Here is a 19,872-nt window from a genome sequence, read left to right on the forward strand (position 1 = left end):
CAACGCGTTTTTCTCCCCGCCACGGAGGCCTGCCGGCGGGCTGGGGCAGCGCGTCAGCCCTCCCCGGAGCCAGAAGGATTCGCGGCGTTTCGAGCTCATTTTGTAAAGGCGATGGCGTCCCCCTGACGCGGTCGAGTTCTTCCTGAAGCAGCTGGCGCAGGGGCAGCAGGGCGGTGCAGGCGAGGAGCTCCCGGCTGCTGGTGCGGGAGCTGAGCGGCGGGGCTTGGACTTCGGTTTTGGGCAAGGTTACTTCATCGTTTGGCAAGGGGACCGGCGGGGAGGGCTCCTGGCGAGCGCAGAGCGCCCCGCTGGTGAACGGTGACGGGGCGGAGAGGGAGAAGGAGAACCTCGGTCGCCGGAGGAGTGCGAGGGAGGCTGCCGAGATCGAGGGAAAAGCAAGGCTGGAGAGGGTGAGTGAGCTGATGCACCAGCAGAGAGAGCTCTTCCTGTCACCTGCGGCCGCCATTAAGAGAGCGCCGTTCAGTAACACCGGCTGCTCTGGACCGCGCTGCGGGCAGTTTACCGCCGGGAATCCTAATCAAGAATCCTAAACCAGAGAATCACGAACAGGCTTTTTTTTTTTTTTTTTTTTTAAAATACAAACTCAAAAGGCTTCAAAGCGCTGTGGTGAAATGAGGTGGCACAGCCCTTTCGCACTGGAAGCCTGTAGGTGAACCGCGGTGGGACCCAGGCGTTCCCACTGCGAGTCCCAGCCCGCTTCTGCTGGGTAAATACTCTTTCCTTACGTCATGCAGAATGAAAAGTTTATCTTTTACTAAATGCGAGCCGAAGTTTATTGTAATGAAATAGGGAGCTCTAGTCCCTTGGGCTTTGAAGAGTTCAGAGGAAGAAGTCATAGTCTAGCCCTTGCATTTAAAGGCATGCTGTGTGTGATGTCTCCGTTTTCTCCTTTCATCAGGTGAAATTATAAGTTTGGAAAATGGATGTTTGCAGAAAAGACACTGAGGTAGCAACGTCAACAAATCCTTCATATTGTTTTGATAAATTAATTGTAGCCATCCTGTAATATTTAAATATTTCAAAGTTAAAATGCGTAACAAGAACTGGAGAACTCATTTATTTTAGTAGGTATCCGAGCAAACTGATTGTCGAGTGGAAACCATTATATTCAACAATTTGGTTGCTAGGCTAGGAGAAAGGATGGATGGTCTTTGGAGAACAGGGTATGTTTTGAAAATTTAAATTGAGGGATAGTTGCTGTGCAATCTTTGTAAACTGTACAGTTTTGTAAGTGTCAAACTTGTTTGTCCAAAACAAGGAATATATTCTTGAAGGTATTGTGGAAGTATACGTTACACATTGCCCTCATCAGAACGTGCCATAAACTTATAAACAAATTAGGTAATTTGAGAGCAAAGATTCTTTAACTCAAACTTCCCATCTAATATGCTAATTTTTTTTACTCTCTCTCAGAAGTACTCATATTCCAGATAATTTCAGTATGGAATGAACTACATCCAATTTTCCTTCCTGTTAACTTGTTTCACATGATGGTATATACTTAAAGTAGCGTCTGTCTTCCCATGTGTTATGACATATTTGCTCTACGACTTTCAGTTGTTTGAGAGCTGCTTTTTGCCACAGGTAGCATTTCCAGAATTTCCTCTGTAACCGTTGTTACCAGTCCAAGATAGCCTGCATGTGTGCTTTGGGTATAGACCTTGGCTATTTTACAGGACTCCAGAGCACTTTGCTCCCGTCCATAAGCAGTAAATAATAATTAACAGTAGCAACTGCGCTTTTTGAATGTACCTACATGATCACGCTACACTTTTACCTTCACAGATCTTCTGACTTTAGAGATACCCATACAGTGTTTCTAAAATGCTGAAAAGTTTCTTAAACCAGCTAAATTTGGGATTTTCATACCTCTAACATTGCTGTTTGCCTTTGCTCTAAACAGATGTGAACTTGAGGTCACATCAATATCATCTACAGTAGCTAGCCTTATCACCTCATTATATTGTACTTTACCGAGTAGATTTCTCAAGCAAGAAAGGAAAGGTATTGTATAACGACCTATTGCCACTTATGCGATACTTGCTGCGATTGCTGCCAATATTGATTGTGAGCGTGGTGATTAATGAGTTCCTCTGTATTTTTTTCTAGCTCTGTGCTCAAGTGTTTACCTGGAAGTATATCATACATGTGAGCCCAACCCAAAAAAGCATGTAATCTACACAGATAGAAAAAAATTACAGGAAAACATAAAAAGCAATTAGCACTGCATTTTAAAGAATACAACGTGGTTATCAGTACTTTTTTTCCTGAGGTAGAGAAAAGCTGGGAAGAATGGATGATTGCTAGCCTTTTGCAAGAGTGGTATTTATTCTTCTATTTGGGAACCAAAGGCATAGTGAATTGCACTGATGTGTGCTGGGGAACAGATGTAGAAGACAATAGGAAGACTGACAGGACATGCAGTGTTGAGGGGAGGAAGGAAGAGGTAATAGATTTCCTTAAAGAAATCAAGAGAAGTTAAAGAAATACAGAAAGGATGGTAAAATTTAGATGAACAGACTTTCACATACAAGTGCAGTGTTTGCAGTATCTGCGTACCATTAGCCTATTTTGTGTCCACAATTAGGCCATCTACAAAAGCCTGTTTTATATTTAAACAAATAAAAATAGTAAGTAAAGTTGCTCTTGTCATCCTGTCTGGTAGCCTTGTACTTGAGTCTGGGCACAAACCAACTCTGTAGGTTCAGTTCTGAAAAAATTAACTTATGCTCAAAATGGACAAAAAATGAGTACTGTGTGTAGACTACACTTTTTCTTAACTTTTATGATAAAAGAGAGTTGCTGCTGCTGCTGCTGTTCTTGTTTAATGCCAGATTTTATTTTGGTGAGGAGAACTAGGTTCACTGTCAGACAGAGCATGGATATTTGAAAAATCTTGTCTAAAACAGCTTTATATCCCTTTGTTTGTTAACTGTATTTTTAAAAAAGTCAAAGCTCACTTCATTACTACTCACTGGCAGTAACCCACTTTCCCCTTCCTACTCGGCTTAAACTGTATCTGTTTGGAATGTTATGTAAAATGCTTTCCTTCTTGTCTTCTCTTGAGGAGAGAAATGTACAAGTTTGCTTTTTGTTTCTTTTCAGCATTCAGTATGGCTTCTCCAGCTCTTCTCATGCGTGTGGTCGCCTCTGCATATTCTGTTGCGGAAAAAGCTGCAACAATTGTTAGACATGTAATGGCTGCAGGAGATCTGGGGGTAGTGGAGAAGGTATTACTTTTACTTTGTTCCAATATAATTTCTCTTATTAGAGCTGAGTTAGGTCAAAGTGGTATTTTTGAAGATCGACAACTGGGGAAGGAAATACAGTCCTCACCTCTCTGGTACAAGAAATATTCCTTATTAAAGGATTAAAAAAGCACTGGAGAAGGTGTCTTTTGACCACTATTTCTAAAGAATGTTCAGACTCTCAAAAGAAACACACCATAATTTTGTCCTGATTCCCCTCACAAAACACAAGCTTTGGATAGCATGTCAGAATTCATAATAATGTATCCTTCCCATTAATTTCCATGCCTATGTTCTAACATCTGTAGTACAGCTTAAAGTACTGTGCCTTTGATGAATTTTGGATTAGGATAAATCAGTGTTTAGTTTCTTAAAACAAAAAAGAACCTTAGATTTTATTGTAAATCACAGTTTTCAAAATAAATTCAGAGCTTCAAATTTAATTCTAAGTAGAAAACAGAAATGAAACGACAGTCATCTGCATGAAGTTCTTAGTTTGCTGTAAGTTAGTAAGCTGCACTAATGAGCCAGGATCTTTGTTTTGAATACAGTACTAGAATAGGTGGAATTAACTTTTGAAGTTAATTCTAGCTTTACAGGTATGTCACAATATTTTCGACTGCATTAAGTATCTATATTATTTTTGGTCTTTTCATTGAAGTAATTGCTGCTACTTACATTTTTCTGATAGTAAGCACTTTCAGCCAGTTGTGAAGAAAAGTCTGATCCTTTATGACTTTTATTGTCAGTTCGGACAGTAGATGCAAAGATTTTTTCCCCATTTGGTCAGTTATATTCACCACTGAAAACACTTGCAAGTTTTTCTTATTCCCTTTTTTCCTAAGCAATTAAAATCAGGTGTGTGGGGGAGAGAATTTAAAAAAACCCCTGGACAGTAATGATCTGTGTTTTCAAAAGTACTTAGATGCATAGCAGCATTCTCAGGCACATGTAAGTAGAATATACTCTCCCACATAACCTGCTGGTAGGTTCTTGGAAAAACTCATGCAGCTTCACTATAAGAAAGCCTTAAAACACTTGCATCCAGAGGTACAAAGGAAGCACTGTCTGTACTTTCATGAACCAGTTAATTTTAAATGCATAAACAAGTTTTATTAAGCTTATTTTTTTAAGAGTCCAGCAAGGTTAAGGTAATTTTAACTGAAACTAAATGCTGGCTTTTATCCATTTAGTTCCATTTCACTTTAAAAAAATGCACGTGTATTAATATTATTTCCCAGTAAATCAGAAATGCATTGCTCAATCATTTTCCAATATAATAAAACCATCAAATGAACATATTTTAAGCTCTGTAACCAATTAAGTAAATAACTGTAAATACAGTATAACAAAAATGATCAAAAGTAACAGGTGATATTGGTTCTAAATAAGACTGGTTATACATACTTTTTTTTTTTTTTAAATGAATACTACAAACACACAAAATCAGATTGGAAACAATGACCAACAGAAGAGGTTCCTGTTTGAGGGACTAGTGATCTCAGAATTTCTGCAAGCTTCTTGTCAAAGGTGGCTGGTGAAGAAAGAGGAAGAATGCAAGAGAGAGAACCTGTATGTGCCTCTGCTTTACAGGCTGGAGGGAAGAGATGCACAAGAACAGAAAGTGGTGCTTCTCATCATTCATCCTCTTTCTGGAGCCAGCAAACATCAAGACCAATTCGAACTGGCCTTACTGAAAGCTTTAGAAAAGCTAGGAAGACAATATTCTACCTTTTCCCTCAACACATTGACCTCCCATCCATTTATCTAGACGAGGAAAAATAGTTCAAGGACAGTTGAATTTTTAGCTAGCTCCTCTCCTTCCTCTCCTGATGTCCAGAGTTTTCTTTCTCCCAGTCAACTCTAAGCTCTCCATTTATATTGCTTCTCTTTGTAGCATTTTTACTTCCCCCCCCGCAATGGGTAGGTGTACATTTTGTCCAGCTATTCTTACAGTATTGATGACTGTTTTGAAGAACTACTTTATACTGTTTTATTAGGTTGGTGTCCTGGAACAAAGGACATTCTCTGCAATAACTTGATCTTTCCGAGTCTAAACTCAGTGCCAAATTCAAGCAAATTTATTAGGGGATGAGAGGGAAATTTCGAAGAAAAATATCAAGTTTCATAAAAATAGGCAATTGGATAAGGGACAGACTAGGTTTTGAGCATGCAAAAATTAACCCATAACATGATTCTAAATGGAATATTCCATTCCTATAGCTAATTTCTGTAGCTGGATAAAACAATTTTCATGTTGTCACCAAATAAGATACAAGCAGATAAAATAAAATTTTTGTTTGATTCAGCTAACATGCAAATCCTTGGATGAACTGGCTTTCTTAATTCCAGTGCTAACAGAAGGATTTCTTACTGGGATTCTGTCTCCGGACCTAAAGGGCTCCTCCATTCATAGATACATGAAGATCAAGGCGAGAAAGTATTAATAAATTACCCACTTCCACTATATAGCAGGTTATTAATGTTTAAGAAGAAATGACTGTAACCCATCTGGCAACATATGTTTGGCTACACTGCATCTTTTGGGAATGCTTTCAATCATTGTTTCATGTCATCTTGAGACACCAAATCCACTGTTTCCTCACTAGTATTTTTGCTGGAAAAAATGTATGGGTGTTACTGTCCAGTTCAATTTCACTGGTTAGCCTCTGGCCTTCCTTGGTCTTTCTCTGCTAGACTAAGGAACCGTTCACTATTTAGATGTTTATACATCATAATTGTTTCCATTATTTTTTTTTAAACAAGCTAGATTAATTGGACCTTTAAATCACCTTTTACTAACACTTTCCCTGTATTTCTCCTCTTTCCTAATTTGCCATGTCTCTCCAGTAAGCCTTAAAATATTTTTTTTTCCTGTTAACATCTTAATTTTTGCTTTTCCCTCTTCTTGTATCATATCTGGGTTCATAGTTGTATTAATTTATTCTGTACCTAGTGTAGTATTTGCAGAAATACATATTCAGTACCATTGCACCAGTGCATGAGAAGAACACAGCACATAAATAATTTTCTAATAGCATACCAGTCTATCTTAGCTCTGGGGCGTACAGGGAAACTCTGCTGCTTTCAGTTTTTAGCCTGCCTCTCTCAAGATCACTTGCTAGGCTGATGATTTATCAAATTAGACTTCTTTTTCATTACAAGGTAGATATTCAGAGTGACATATGGGCCATTGTACTGTTGGTTTTTTTGTTATTGTTTTGAAATACACAAATTCCTATCCATCCTTTAACAGACCGGAGCCAATGACTTGCAGACCAAAGCTGACCGACTGGTACAAATGAGCATTTGTGCTTCCCTGGCACGGAAGTTTCCCAAGGTGACAATCATAGGAGAAGAAGTAAGTACCTAGTTTATTTCACACTAACAATTTAACTTGCTGTAACTTGCAGAGGAATTTGCTTTGGTTTTAGGAAATCATCTTGTTTTAAAAAAAAAAAAAAAAAAAAAGTAAAGCATTTCCATCCCATTTCATCTTTCCATTGCTTTGTCAAGCTGCAAGCAAATCCACAGTTCTAAGGCAAATTGAGGTGAGTCCAACACCTTTTTCTAATAATTCTGAGAATCCTTTTGTTAGGAACTGTCCACTGATGAAGTAACTGAGGAATTAATTGAAGATGGCCACTGTGAAGAAATACTGAAGAAAACTTGTCCTGCTCAGTACACAGGAATTAAAGAGGAAGAGGTAATGTGGTAATGTTATACAAATGTCTTCATATTTTACACTATCTATATTACTTACTGATTTTAGCTAAGAATGTATTAAGAAAAAAGGTTATGTCAATGTTGCCAATTTTTCTTTTTGGTTTGAAAACTGAAATGTAGTCATGAGAATCACACCTCCAGAGCTGGCAATGCTGCATATCCCTGTGTGCAATAATGGGAAATAGAAATTTGCTTCTTACAACTTGTGATTCAAATTAATTTGGAAGGAATCTACTTTGGACATAAGAAAGTAATGTCATTTCCATGTTCAGTTTAAGCCTTCATACCTCTGTTAAGATATTTGCTGAAAAGTTTTAGTCAGTTTTTAAGCTTTTTTTGTGTAAAATACTATTGTAGGCCTCAGTCATATCATAATGTTAAAAATTTGAATCTCTTTATTTCCTTACTGCCATAAGGAAATAAAAGCACTAAAGTAAAATATATACTTTGTATGGTAATTTACATTATTTGTATTTGTTAATTTTCCTTATTTTTTTTTATTTTTAAAGCTTGTAATATGGGTTGATCCCTTGGATGGAACCAAGGAGTACACTGAAGGTTGGCTTCTCTTTTAATTCTGCTGATTCAAAAAAAAATTATAGCAATGTAAAAAAGTAGCATGTACATGGAGATAGTTACATGATAGAAGTTACATACAATATTGTTTCATAAGGCTGATGTTGTTTCTGTACTTTTTGAGTTCTATGGAATTTTTAATCATTCCATTCAGTTCTAATCAGTATTGAATATTCCTGATGGGCTGCTGAGTGCTCACCAGTTTTTATCATTTCAGGGAGCAAAGGGCTGCCTTTGATTGCTGGCAGGTTGTCTTAAGTTTTTAGTCAAACTTACAATTTCACATATACTTTGAATTGAGGGACTAAATCTCCCATTCGCACAGGAACATGCTCAATTATATTTACATCCTCCTCTTCAAACAACCCAAATACCACAGCTGTATTTGTAGCCCTTTCAAAATAAAACAGCATCTTCCCACAAATCATAATTCTTCAGTTATGGGAAGAAACTGTTTTCAGCAAAGCCTAATTTGTGTCCATAGAAATAGACCCTAAAATGAAGGGGGGAAAAAAAAAAAGAGAAAAACCTCCAAAAACAATATGCTGAAGCCTCACTTTACCCTTCTGCTGCATCTTTTATTTGGTTAATGTGAAATCTTTTAGGCAGATTTTTTTTTCCCCTTTTCGGGGAAAGAGATATACAACTGTCAACAAATTGCTAGTTTTGAATACCATTAAAGAATTCACACCACAATTATAGAAGAATGTCATCATATACTGCTCTTTAATTGTATCTTTAAACTTCTTTCTCATTATGTGTTAATTATAACATAGTTCTATTAAGCGAATTCTATCTGGGGCATTTTTTTTTGCAGACCTCAAGGCTAAATGACCAAAAAAAATTCTATCAGCCAACCTGTTACACCTGAAAATCCTGATTAGTATTTGCATTTTTAAGATATCACCCTGCATATCAATTTGTGGACTTTCATTGAAGGTTTATTTTTTTTATACATATACTTTCTCTTTTTCAAGCATAACTACATTCATATTATTTCTGTACAGGTCTCCTTGACCACGTAACAGTTCTTATCGGAATTGCTTATGGAGGCAAAGCAATAGCAGGAGTTATTAACCAGCCATATTACAACTATAAGGTATTAAATGCATTGATTTGTTTAAAAGCATTAGGTGATTTCTAACTGTCACTTCCAAGCCATTTCTGGTTAGCACACTTTCAACTGAAAAGCAGTGCGTAGTGGAGTTAATGTTGTAATATAAGGTGGTGTTGTTTTTATTAAATACATACAATTTTGAATGTTGGTTTCCAGGAACTGAATCTCAGGGACCTACTAACAGCCATACAGAATCCTGAGGCTTGTGTAATACACTAATACAGTATATATTACATATATACTGTATATATTACTACAGTACGTGTAAAGTACATACTGTTAAACAAGTACAGATCAGTGTTTTTGCAGTCTTTGCTAGAAATTCTTTAGTAGATCCATACAATAGGTGCATTTGTGATGTGTGGTAACTGCTGTAAATCTGCAGCCCTAAACAAACCAAGTGTACCTGTCACTGACAGCTGGGTTAGAGTGTGTCAGGCCAGGTTTCAGGTGTAAGTACAGGATGGCCAACCTACAGGCATTTACACATGTTTGGAGATTATTTCAGTATTATCTGGGGCGGGGGGGGGAAGCTCATGATGCAGCCTGATTAATTAAACTTACTAGAATTTAAAAAAAAAGTTCTTGAGCTGATGTAATACATATCATCAGCTGATTCTATATGTTCTATGTGATACATATGACGAAACATTTAAAATGACAAGATATTTTCAGTTACAGATTGTGCCTGAAGTAGAGAAATACACAAGTATTAATTTGTCAGTCATTGGAGGCAGGATGTAATGCACCACCACAATGTCATGGATAAGAAAAGGGTAAATGATGTCATTGCCTGAGAGGGAAAGAGAGCCAATTTCTCACTCTGTGCTCTAGAGCAGTTCTTTTTAAGTGCCATTATTTAAATGTATAACCCAGCATTAATATTATACTCCCTGATATGCAAAGATGTCTCTAGGTACTCCTTTCCATTTGTGCTTTAAATCCTGATCACTGTGATTAACCATCACCTGGACCTGTGTACCTTTTTCGTAGGCAGGAGCTGATGCTGTGTTGGGCAGGACAATCTGGGGAGTCCTGGGCATAGGTGCCTTTGGATTTCAGCTCACAGAAGCTCCTGCTGGGAAACACATCATCACTACCACCCGTTCTCACAGCAGTACCCTGGTAAATGACTGCATCAGTGCCTTGAACCCAGACAGTGTCATCAGAGTTGGAGGAGCAGGAAACAAGGTATGAAGACTCCAGATCTTTTGTTTTTGCCGGGAGGTGGTACCTTTGGAAAAAGAAAAAGAATTTTTAAAGAAATCATTTGCTTACTTGCATGAATGTACAGGAGACTTCCTCCTCCTTCCCCAGCACAACTTCTCTTCCTAGCCTTCAGTCTGCTGTGAGGTAGAGAGAATTTGGTACAGGTATATTTCTAACAGTGGGCATGCTGGTCATGGCTGAGGTCCATCTTCCCCAGTGTTCTGTTTCTAGGGGAGAAAATAAGTTATAAGATCGGAATGACTAAATGGGAATTCAATTTAATCACAATTATTAGACATTTCCTCTTGTTGATGTTAATACAGTTTTTGTTCCAACTATCTAGCAGCACATATGAAAGGATAAAAACAGAAGCAGACAGTGATATTTCCTTTGCAAAACTTCTCTGCATAGAGGGAATACTCATTTGCCACAGTTTTTAAAGCTTAGTTTTGTCATGGCTGTCAAAAACAGACCCTCCAATCTCTTTTCTCCAACATGTGCAAGGCCCAAAATGGCACCAAGACAACGTGGAGACAGTTTCCTCTTTATTTTTTTAGTACTTGCACAAGATGGGAATTCTTGTTTCTGAAACTAAAAGCAGATTTTCATCCTATAGATTGTATTTATAACAATCAAAAATAGATCATTCAGAATGGTAATACAGTATAGCTTTCTAAATCTTAATATAATTTCTTGTAATACCGGAAAGGAAATGGCTGGTGTTCCTTTTCTGACTGTAAGTACATAGAATAAACTGATCTAATCCCTGTTTCCTGGTGTTATTTTTACCCATTCCTAAATGCCTAGATCCTTTGCAATGATTGCCACTCTCTATTCATAACAGATCATTCAACTTATAGAAGGCAAGGCATCTGCTTATGTATTTGCCAGTCCTGGGTGCAAGAAGTGGGATACATGTGCACCTGAAGCTATTCTGCATGCTGTGGGAGGTAAGTTAATAGCATTCAGAATTCCAGGATAAGTGAAACTGCATCGATTTAAAGTTATTTATACTTTTCATAGAAAAAAAGAATTTATAAACATGTCTTTGGAAAGAAAAATGACAGTATGTGTGTATTTTTAAATAGTCATGATTCACTAGGAGCTTTGAGCCCTTTGAAGTCAACAGTAACTCCAAAGGGGCAGCAAATTATGCTCTGGAAGGCTTGACATGATCTGTTTTGCCCTGGACTAATATAGTCAATAACTGTCAAATAATTAAAAAAGCCAAATTCCAAAATTTTGGGTATATTAATTTTAATATTTTCAAAACAAATGGCTTTTTTTCTGTTGGCTACTACTTCACAGTAAAATCACGCTGTCCTACTAACTGGATATTGTAGTTTATTAGTAGTAACATACTATGTAATATGTGGACATTGAATTCTTTAAAACAACAAAAATAGGCCAAATCATGCAGCTGTTCCTCGGATGTACAAACTCCAAAATTGAGTCATTCCTGTAATTCAGTAGAATTAGTGGTCTCCAGCCAACATAAGCCACTTCACCTTTCTAGGGGGTAAGGGGTTAGAGAAGTTACAAAAAGTCTCACTGACAAGAATTTGAGTATAAGTATTATTATTATACTTTTTCTGCTGTTTATGTTGATAGACTTTTTACTACCATATGCTAAAATTGTGGGGTTTGATCTCCTAAATTCTGTCAAGCAAGGGTAACAGGCTTCATAATGACATTATTTAACTCCTCTGCATTCTCTAGTGTTGATAACTGGGATAGCTTTAAACAGGTTAGCTCAGGCACAAAAAAACAACCAATCTGGGGCAGCACAGTGCTGTATTTAGCCTCCTTGTTATGTAGATATCTCGTGGTTAAATTAGCTTGCATAAAGATCTGTGTTGCTCTTGCTAAGTGACTTCTAGAAACTCATTTAAAACCAGCTGGGGTATTTCTATATTATGTTAGAGTTTGTTGTATAGACTTACCCCGGCTTTTACTTCAGCTGAGGCTTTTTCTTTCCTTCTTGTCAATGGCCAATGTAAAAACTACTCAGGAAGCATTTTAATTAATCCATAAGAGAGAGAGATTGTTTTGCTTTTCCTGAAACACAAGGAATTTAAGTATTGCTGAAAGAAAATAAAACCATTAGTTATTTGAATTCAGTCAATAAAACACTGTTGCACTTCAACTGGGAGCAAAGATATTTCACATCTGAAGACAGGCATGTGTACGCCAAAGACTGTTTTTCTAGTTATATCACTTGTACTAATAAAATAGATTATCTCTGTCCAACTCCTGTTTGCTGGAATATTTTTTTCTTTTTTTTGCAGGCAAGATAACTGATATCCATGGAAATTCATTTCAGTATAACAAGGAAGTGAAACACATGAATTCAGCTGGGGTCCTTGCCACTTTAAGAAATTATGACTATTATGCCAGTCGTATTCCTAACACCGTTAAACAATCTCTTGTGCCTTAAAGCAGTAAAGCATCTTCACTTGGCCTGTAAGGCTGAGAAAGTGAGTTCGGAGAAAAAGAAAGAAGGAAGATAACTGAGCTTGAAATTTTGTTTTCTAGAATCTGAACTGAATTCTTACATTAAGGTGTTCAGTAATTTCAAAATTGCATACAAAATCTTGAGGTATATGTTGGATCAGATTGTTTTGCTGTGTTTAGCAGACAACGTCAAAACAGTCACATTTCTTCAATAGTTGTTTTCCATATTCTTTGGGAGTATTCATTCTTGATGACTGTGCTTAATATACTGCTAATCATAACTCTATGGTCCAAAAATCGTCTTAGTATTCGGGGCACAAAGTCATGTTAAGTCCTTTACCTGATCTTGCTCAATGTTTTTTGTTGTATGTAGTCAACAAGGGTTTATTGTGTTAAATACAAATGGACTAAGAATTTGCCTGGATGGATTAGCCCATTTATAATAAAGTTGATAGTTTTGATTCTTAGAAGTGAATCTTTGAATTTTTTGATCTGCACTCAGTTTTGTGATGGCCAAAATTGCTATTTGTGGTGAGTTGGGTTGTCCGAGTTTTGCAGGAGCCAGGACACAGTCCAGCTGGGCCTCTGACGTCTCAAATAGGGGTTCCTGGATCATTGGATCCATTGAGGATCAGTGAAGCGTTAATACAGCAGGGTTCGGGACACCTCAGTTGAGGAGAACCCAAGGAAACTGCCACAAGGGGAGGAGTTCCAAGCACCTCTCTGATTATCTGAAATGCCTCTATCAGGGTCTACGCCACCTCAGTCTTGGAGAGCTTTGGGCATCCTAGGTCACTTTGTTATACATGGAGACAATAGAAATGCCCAAACTTGAAACTTTTCATGTCCAAATTTTGAGAGAAACGAAGTCCACGTGCCTTTCCAACAGCCCCAAGAGTTGAGGAACCTGACACTACCACTTCCCCCTCCTGTGGAACATAGGCATGTTAGGGGAGGGGAGAGAGCAGGGGACAAGATCACCTAAAATGAACTTAAAAATTGGAGAGCCTGTTTCAGTCAGCTTTCCCATAGGTGTGGGGGTTAGGAAAGCAGGATTCAACTGTTCAGTCCACTTGAATACAAAAGACAACAAGTAGTAAATTACATAAGACTAGCTAAAATTGGCAACCTTAGCCAAAACAGATGAAGTCTCTTCAGGCTGAATTTAGGATTCTGGAGTATCTTGAACCAGTGGGGCCCGTATGTACTTTGTTTTCTCCAGATTTTGTGACCCAAGTCTCTCACTCTCAAATTAAGGAGTCTTAGGGCCTCCCTTTCCCTAACAATGTGACACATACTGAGGCATGCCATGACGAGATGCCAGTTTCAATGGACAACACATGGTTGTGCTTTTCTTTTTTTTCTCTGTGTGGCTAGAAGAGTGGCATGAGTCAGGTTCTCAGGCTTGTGATGTCAGGGAGGGTGCCTGAACTTGGCTGCTTGCTTACATAAAGACTGAACGCCTTAGCTCTCCCAGCATGATTTTTGTCTTAACCTCTGCTGACACTATGAATGGCAAAGTAGCCTGCAAGTCGCCCTGCACTCATTCTCACTTCCTCCCTGCCTACAAGATTAAGTCCCCTGAATAACTACACTCTTGGTCCACTCAAATCATCTTTAAGCTAGCACTGAACTTGAACATACTAAAAGCTATGGTTTTCCATACAGCAGAAAATTTCAAAATTCAGTTTTCAACAGTGTGTTCAAGTTACTTCTTTCTCCTTTCATCACACAAGGTATTTAACAACTCTAATTTACTTAGAGTCCTTAGATTAGATCCTTTCCTCACAGTAGGGTAACACCGATATGACTTCATTGGCTTAAAGCTGGCTCCACCTCCAGCAAGCAGGAACAGCTTGACACCAAAAGATAGGAACAAGGCAACTCTTGCTGAAGTGTTCCCAGTCTCTCCATGTGCACACATGGAAAAGGATCTAAGGAAGCTCTTCCCTTATGTCGAGGTTTAACCCTAGCCAGCAGCTAAGCATCATGCAGCCGCTCCCCCCCCCCCCCAACTCCCAGTGGGATGGGGAGGAGAATCGGGGAAAAAAGGTAAAACTCGTGGGTTGAGATAAGAACGGTTTAATAATTAAAGTAAAATATAATACTAACAATAATAATAACGAAATATAATAATAGTAATGAAAAGGAATATTAAAAAAAAAAAGAAAAAAACCAGTGATGCACAATGCAATTGCTTGCCACCCGCTGACCGATGCCCGAGCAGCGATCCGCCCCTCCCAGCCAGCTCCCCCCAGTTTATATACTGGGCATGACGTTCTATGGTATGGAATATCCCTTTGGCTAGTTCGGGTCAGCTGTCCTGGCCATGCTCCCTCCCAGCTTCTTGCACACCTGCTTGCTGGCAGAGCATGGGAGACTGAAAATCCTTAACTTAAGATAAGGGCTACTTAGCAACAACTAAAACATCAGCATGTTATCAACATTATTTTCACACTAAATCCAAAACACAGCACTGTACCAGCTACTAAGAAGAAAATTAACTCCATCCCAGCTGAAACCAGGACACCTTAGTGAGGTCAGCTTATCATAACATTTACAGATAAATTAGCAAGATTATCACTTACCTCATTCTATCATCATCAGCCAGTCCATAATGCTATCATGACACTGGATTAAAGCTGCATATGTAGGAACAACGCATGCTTCTAATCCTTTCATCTGTCGCCTGCCTTTCTTCTCCTTCCTCAAGCGCATGACTAGTAAGAGCACGCAAGACAGATTCAGCCTGCTTTAACTGGAGCCTTCTTCATGTTTTGACCCATAAGTTTAATCATTCCACATACTGATTGTGACTGAAGTTTGAACCATGTAGCAAGTACAAGATTAATCTCATTTCACTGCCTCAATTATACATAATTCTCACCTTTATCTTCTGCAGGATTCTTGGATACACATGCTTTAGTATTCACATCAAAATCTGCATGTGAATTTTCAAAACACGTTACGATAAAATGTAGAACGACTTAGACAACACAAAGCCCGCCTTAATAAGTCTTTCTATGTAATCATTGAAATACAAAGTCAAGTAGAGAACCCACTCTTAGTAATCTTCATCTATGTCTCTATATCCTTATTCTCATCTGAAACTTGCTATATGTTTGAAAATTTCCTCAGCATAAGCCCCTTTCTGATTCTGCTGTTACTTATCTCTCTGCTCATTTACAGTTACCTCAATGGGAGTAGAACACACATGGCATACATCAGCTTCCACCTGATGTGTAAAGACGCTTAGGTATGGAACCACTTTCCATGCTTACAGAAACTGTAAAACTGCTAACACCGGAGAATATTAAGGAAACTTCAAATAAACTGCAGCAGCAGGAACCAAGGATAAAAGCCAGCACATACAGTGCAGTCATGCTCTGGCTATACCACTACGCCCTCTGCACAAAACAGCACTGGTCCACCAATCAAGCGTTTGAGAATTTCTCCGCTAGCCCATTAGGTGCTGTAGTACCATCTATAAAACAGACTGGGGGGGGGGGGGGGGGGGGGAAGCACAGTGACACTGCATTGTCCTTGCAACAATGTGAACTTGAGTCTGCCTCCTGTGAAAAACTGCTGACACAGCATTTTTGTAATTCGTTCCAAGACTAGTTTGGCCCACTGCAGAATCTGCGTGTTTGTGAGGAGTGTAACAAGTAACATTCTGCAAAAACAGATGGGTTAGACCACTGTACTCAAATGCGTCGGCATATGTTGCACGGTTTCATTTGTTTGTATCATTATATACGGAAAAGGGATTGAAGCTATCTCTACAGCGGCTGCCAGACCTCTAGCTCAAGAGTTTTTACAGTTAACTCCTGCAAAGCTCTCGGGAAGGCTCTGCCTCATGGCCGGAGCCGCTGTCAGAAGAGAAGCCCCGGCACACGGCCACACAGAGGCCAACGGCACGCTGAGAGGCAGGGCAGCCTCCACACAGCCGCCAGCCTCGACCGAGCACCCGTCCAGGACGGTTTCCCCGGGGCTTCTTCACCTAGCGCGGGCGGGCGTACCACCCGCTACTCATCTCCCGTCCGGCTCCAACCTCACCGCCTCCTCCCGGCGGACTTGGGGCCGTGGCTGCAAACCGGCGGCCCTAGCCCGGCCGCGGCAGCCCCCGTACGTGCGGGGGCAACAGGAACAACAAGACCCCTCACCCCCTCCACCTGGCGCACCGCCTCTATAGCTTCTCCCGCCGGAAGTGACGAGCGGGGCCCCGCCCCGCCGCGGCGGGCGGGGCAGGGGCGGGGCCTGCCGAGCTGGCCCTTGCCGAGCTGGCGCCGCCGCGCGCCCCGCCCCACCCTTTCCTTTGGTTCCGGCGCGGCGCCGGCGGTGACGGCGGGGATGGCGGTGCTGAGCCTCACCGTCAACGCGGGGAGCCCCCCGCTCGGTAAGTGTCGGGCCGGACCTTGCTTTCCCCCCCCCCCGCCCCTCCCCGCTCCCCCGGGGGGCCCAGCGGGACGCTGCCCCCTCACCGTCCGCCCGCCCGCGGGGCGCGTGGCCGCCGTGTTGCATCATGCGGCGCCGCGCGCCGGTGCGGCGGTTGTCCCCGCGTGCGGGGACGGGCGAGGCGTGAGGGGAGGCCGCTGTCCGTCCTTCCCTCTGCGGCTCCCACTTGCTGTAGGCCAGGGCCGTGTGCCCGCTGCGGCCTCGGCACGGCTGAGCGAGGCGGCCGGCGGGTCCTCGGGGCGCGGGGCGAACCCCCTCTCGCTGAGGGGGATGGCGGGGCCGGTCCCCGGCGGGCAGGCCGGCGCTGAGGGGGCCACGTCGCCGCCAGGGACTGGCCCCCGCGGGGTCCCGCTGGCACTTGAGGTGCTGAGGAGTCGCCGGCCCGGGAGCCCGGCTCCGCAGCGACTGCTCCGCCGCGCCTGCCCGGCTCCGGTCCGCAGGGATCGGGCAGGGCTGGTCCTGCCGCCCTCGGGGCGGCTGGTCTCCAGCAGGTTGCGTTCCGGGTAGCTGTTTGGGCAGTGGTGACAGCTGCCGGTACTTAACATAACTTACGCTAAAGAAACTGAGTCATAGGTAGAGCCCTCGAGTGACTTAGCACGTTGAGGCTAAATTTTCAAGGCAGCCCTAATTCAGATTGCTTGTTTGTGAGATCTGCCTAATTGCTGCTATCATTTGTTGTCACTTCTAATCTGTTGCTAAAATTCGGCTCATCTGGGGAGCTGGTTCAAAGTTGCACTGCAAAATCTTGCTTTTTCAGTTGCGCACTGTCCTTCGGTGTTATTTTGCCTTTAAAAAGTGAGAACCTCCTTCATTACACTTTCTGCCATCTGGAAACAGCCTTTTATATGTAATCCATATCGTTTCTCCATTTTGTTACAACTATTTAAAATACATTTTCTTCCCATTCGTCATCTTAGTGTATTGAGTTCTTTTTCATGCTGTTATTCCCAAATGCATTTCAGAGTTGAATACAACTTGCATGACTACTGATTTAAGGTATAATAATATATAAGTTTTAAATAACATTTTTCCTGATACTTGTTTATACTGAATTGCTAGAAAAGATATGATGCAATATGAGCTATGATTAACATGGGTTTAGGGGCTTTGGAGGATTCTTTTCTTTTGATAGCTGGTGAGTGGCACTAGAGATTTAATTCAGGAGATTGCATAATTATGTCAGAAATATTACATATTACAGATGAAACACTTTCGTAAACACTTGTATCAAGAAGACAAGCACACTCATCCTACTTGTGCCTACTTCGTACTATTCATCATGGCTGCGCACTGGGAAAAGTGTAGTAGCTTTTAATGTCATTAGTATTAATTACATAGCTTGGTATGCATAATACTTGTCATTTTCAAAGCATTTCCGTGCACATTGTTAAAATACTTACATGTCTTACAAACATATTGCATAAGGGATGTCATCCTGCCTTTCACAGATGGATAACTGAGGGATGGGAAGAAGGACCTTGACTTACTGTTGGTAAAAGCTTAATGCCACAAGAAGGGTTTGCAGCTGAGCAGAGGTGAGAGCTAGGGAATTCCTAGCTCCAGTGCTTTGTATTTAGGCCAGTGTATTAATAGCTTACAACATCATCTGCCTTGAGTAGTCTGTGCGTTGTTCTAGGGAAGATAAAGTGCACGGCACACTATGAAGACTGTGACAAGTTAAATGCCTTTCAAGACCTAGAGCATAGTCCTTTGGCTAGTTTCATTTAAGTAATATTTGCCTATGCAAAAGCTTGCTGTCTTTGTACGTGATTCTGACCAAAGCAAAAGAACACAAGCTCCTCTACTTATGCTCAGCAGGCTGAATCTGGACCAGAGCCAATCCAGAAATACAGCCAAGCTAGCTCGGTGCTTTGTTTAAGGTACTGTGTCATGCTATAGAGCATCGAGATCAGAGCAGGTTTGCAGCAAGTGACTTTGAATATGGGCAGAGCTGTCTTCCAGTTGATAATGTAACCTAAAAACTTGAATAATTCTTTTATTTCTAGAGGCCATCCTTTACTGTCACTGGTGAACTACTTTGAAAACCCTGTATAAGCTTCCTGCACTTTTACGTGGATAGAGTTTCTTGGTTTTGAATGGCTGTTCTTTTCATAAACATTAAATCAGGTTAAAAATAGTCTCATCCTTGTTCAGAAAGTACTGGTATATTCGGTAATTGATCTCCTTTGATGCATATGTCAGGGCTGGGATGGAGTATGTTACTATACTGTTCAATAATTAAAAGCAATTTGATTACATTCTCTACATGTATTGGGGGACAGCACTAATTTTTACAATACCCTTAGGAAGCAAAATGTATTGCTGCTGACACTTGCTGAGCTCACTGCAGGTTGCTGTATGCTGGACATTATCAATTTGAAGCTGTAACGATTGCCAAGAATAAGAAGCCTCTTGCATATGAGACTGAACATTGATTTCTTCCCTGGGCAATCTTACTTGAAGGAGCCAGTTCAGTCATCTGGTCCTATTTGATGAGAAATGTAACTGTTTTGTTGCTACTATGAAAGATCTCTTTCCTGTAAGAAAGTTCAGTATCTTTTTCTCTTGTTTTTTAAAGGAGCTCTGCTGACAGTGGAGCATGTGAAGAATGATGTTGAAATTTCAGTGGAAGAAGGCAAAGAAACCATCCTCCGTGTGTCCGAGTAAGTGACTTTGCATCTCTCATTCTAGCTTTGGGTCAGCAGTTTTAAAAATCACATGGCTGTAACATTGACAGTAACCTTTTCAGGTAGGAGGAAGCGAAGAATACAGTTTTATTCATCACTGCATTACTGATGTCTCTTTGTAGCCCAGACAAAACATTTACAATATATTCTAAACTTGATCTTTATGGAAAGAGCTCTGGTATTCTTATCTGTATGCACTTATGTCTAATTGTTTGTGCTGTACCAGTCACTTAATTGTTTAGGTGCTTGCCTTTTTGAGGTGCCATGGATTATCAAAAGCAAGGTCATTTTATATTAGGCAAGATTGGTATACAAGATTCCTTGGACTTGTACATATGTGGTGGAATGAATTTTAAATGTTTATATGGCATTATGTCGG

At 40.6% G+C, this 19,872-nt stretch overlaps 2 protein-coding genes across 3 annotated transcripts in view; both read left to right on the forward strand.

Moving 5' to 3' along the window:
• The first annotated feature begins 7 nt into the window (after positions 1-7).
• On the forward strand, positions 8-12,815 carry BPNT1 (3'(2'), 5'-bisphosphate nucleotidase 1). Of its 2 annotated transcripts, XM_050893255.1 has the most exons (9): positions 8-410; positions 3,127-3,251; positions 6,526-6,630; positions 6,868-6,975; positions 7,505-7,553; positions 8,579-8,670; positions 9,682-9,879; positions 10,742-10,847; positions 12,186-12,815. In XM_050893255.1, the coding sequence occupies exons 2-9, from the start codon at positions 3,135-3,137 to the stop codon at positions 12,332-12,334; spliced, it is 924 nt and encodes a 307-aa protein (XP_050749212.1). In that variant the 5' UTR covers positions 8-410; positions 3,127-3,134; the 3' UTR covers positions 12,335-12,815. The 2 variants fall into 2 exon arrangements, with proteins under 2 accessions (XP_050749212.1, XP_050749213.1); XM_050893256.1 differs by lacking the exon at positions 3,127-3,251.
• Positions 12,816-16,701: 3,886 nt separating this feature from the next.
• The window catches only part of EPRS1 (glutamyl-prolyl-tRNA synthetase 1), a 41,209-nt gene continuing 38,038 nt past the window's right edge, over positions 16,702-19,872 (forward strand). The window contains exons 1-2 of the mRNA XM_050893579.1: positions 16,702-16,747; positions 19,385-19,469. Coding sequence (XP_050749536.1) covers positions 16,702-16,747; positions 19,385-19,469 — 131 coding nt within the window. The remainder of the gene's footprint in view (positions 16,748-19,384; positions 19,470-19,872) is intronic.

Source organism: Gymnogyps californianus, chromosome 3 (genome assembly GCF_018139145.2).
Source record: "Gymnogyps californianus isolate 813 chromosome 3, ASM1813914v2, whole genome shotgun sequence".
NCBI classification, from domain to species: Eukaryota; Metazoa; Chordata; class Aves; order Accipitriformes; family Cathartidae; genus Gymnogyps; species Gymnogyps californianus.

What these genes read in the sequence shown, in the direction of transcription:
- BPNT1 (XM_050893255.1), top strand. Translation starts at nt 3,135, where the DNA reads ATGGCTTCTCCAGCTCTTCTCATGCGTGTGGTCGCCTCTGCATATTCT. An exon ending in AACCAAGGAGTACACTGAAG is followed by an intron (nt 7,554 to 8,578) that starts GTTGGCTTCTCT and finishes ATTTCTGTACAG; the next exon opens with GTCTCCTTGACCACGTAACA. An exon ending in TATTCTGCATGCTGTGGGAG is followed by an intron (nt 10,848 to 12,185) that starts GTAAGTTAATAG and finishes TTTTTTTTGCAG; the next exon opens with GCAAGATAACTGATATCCAT.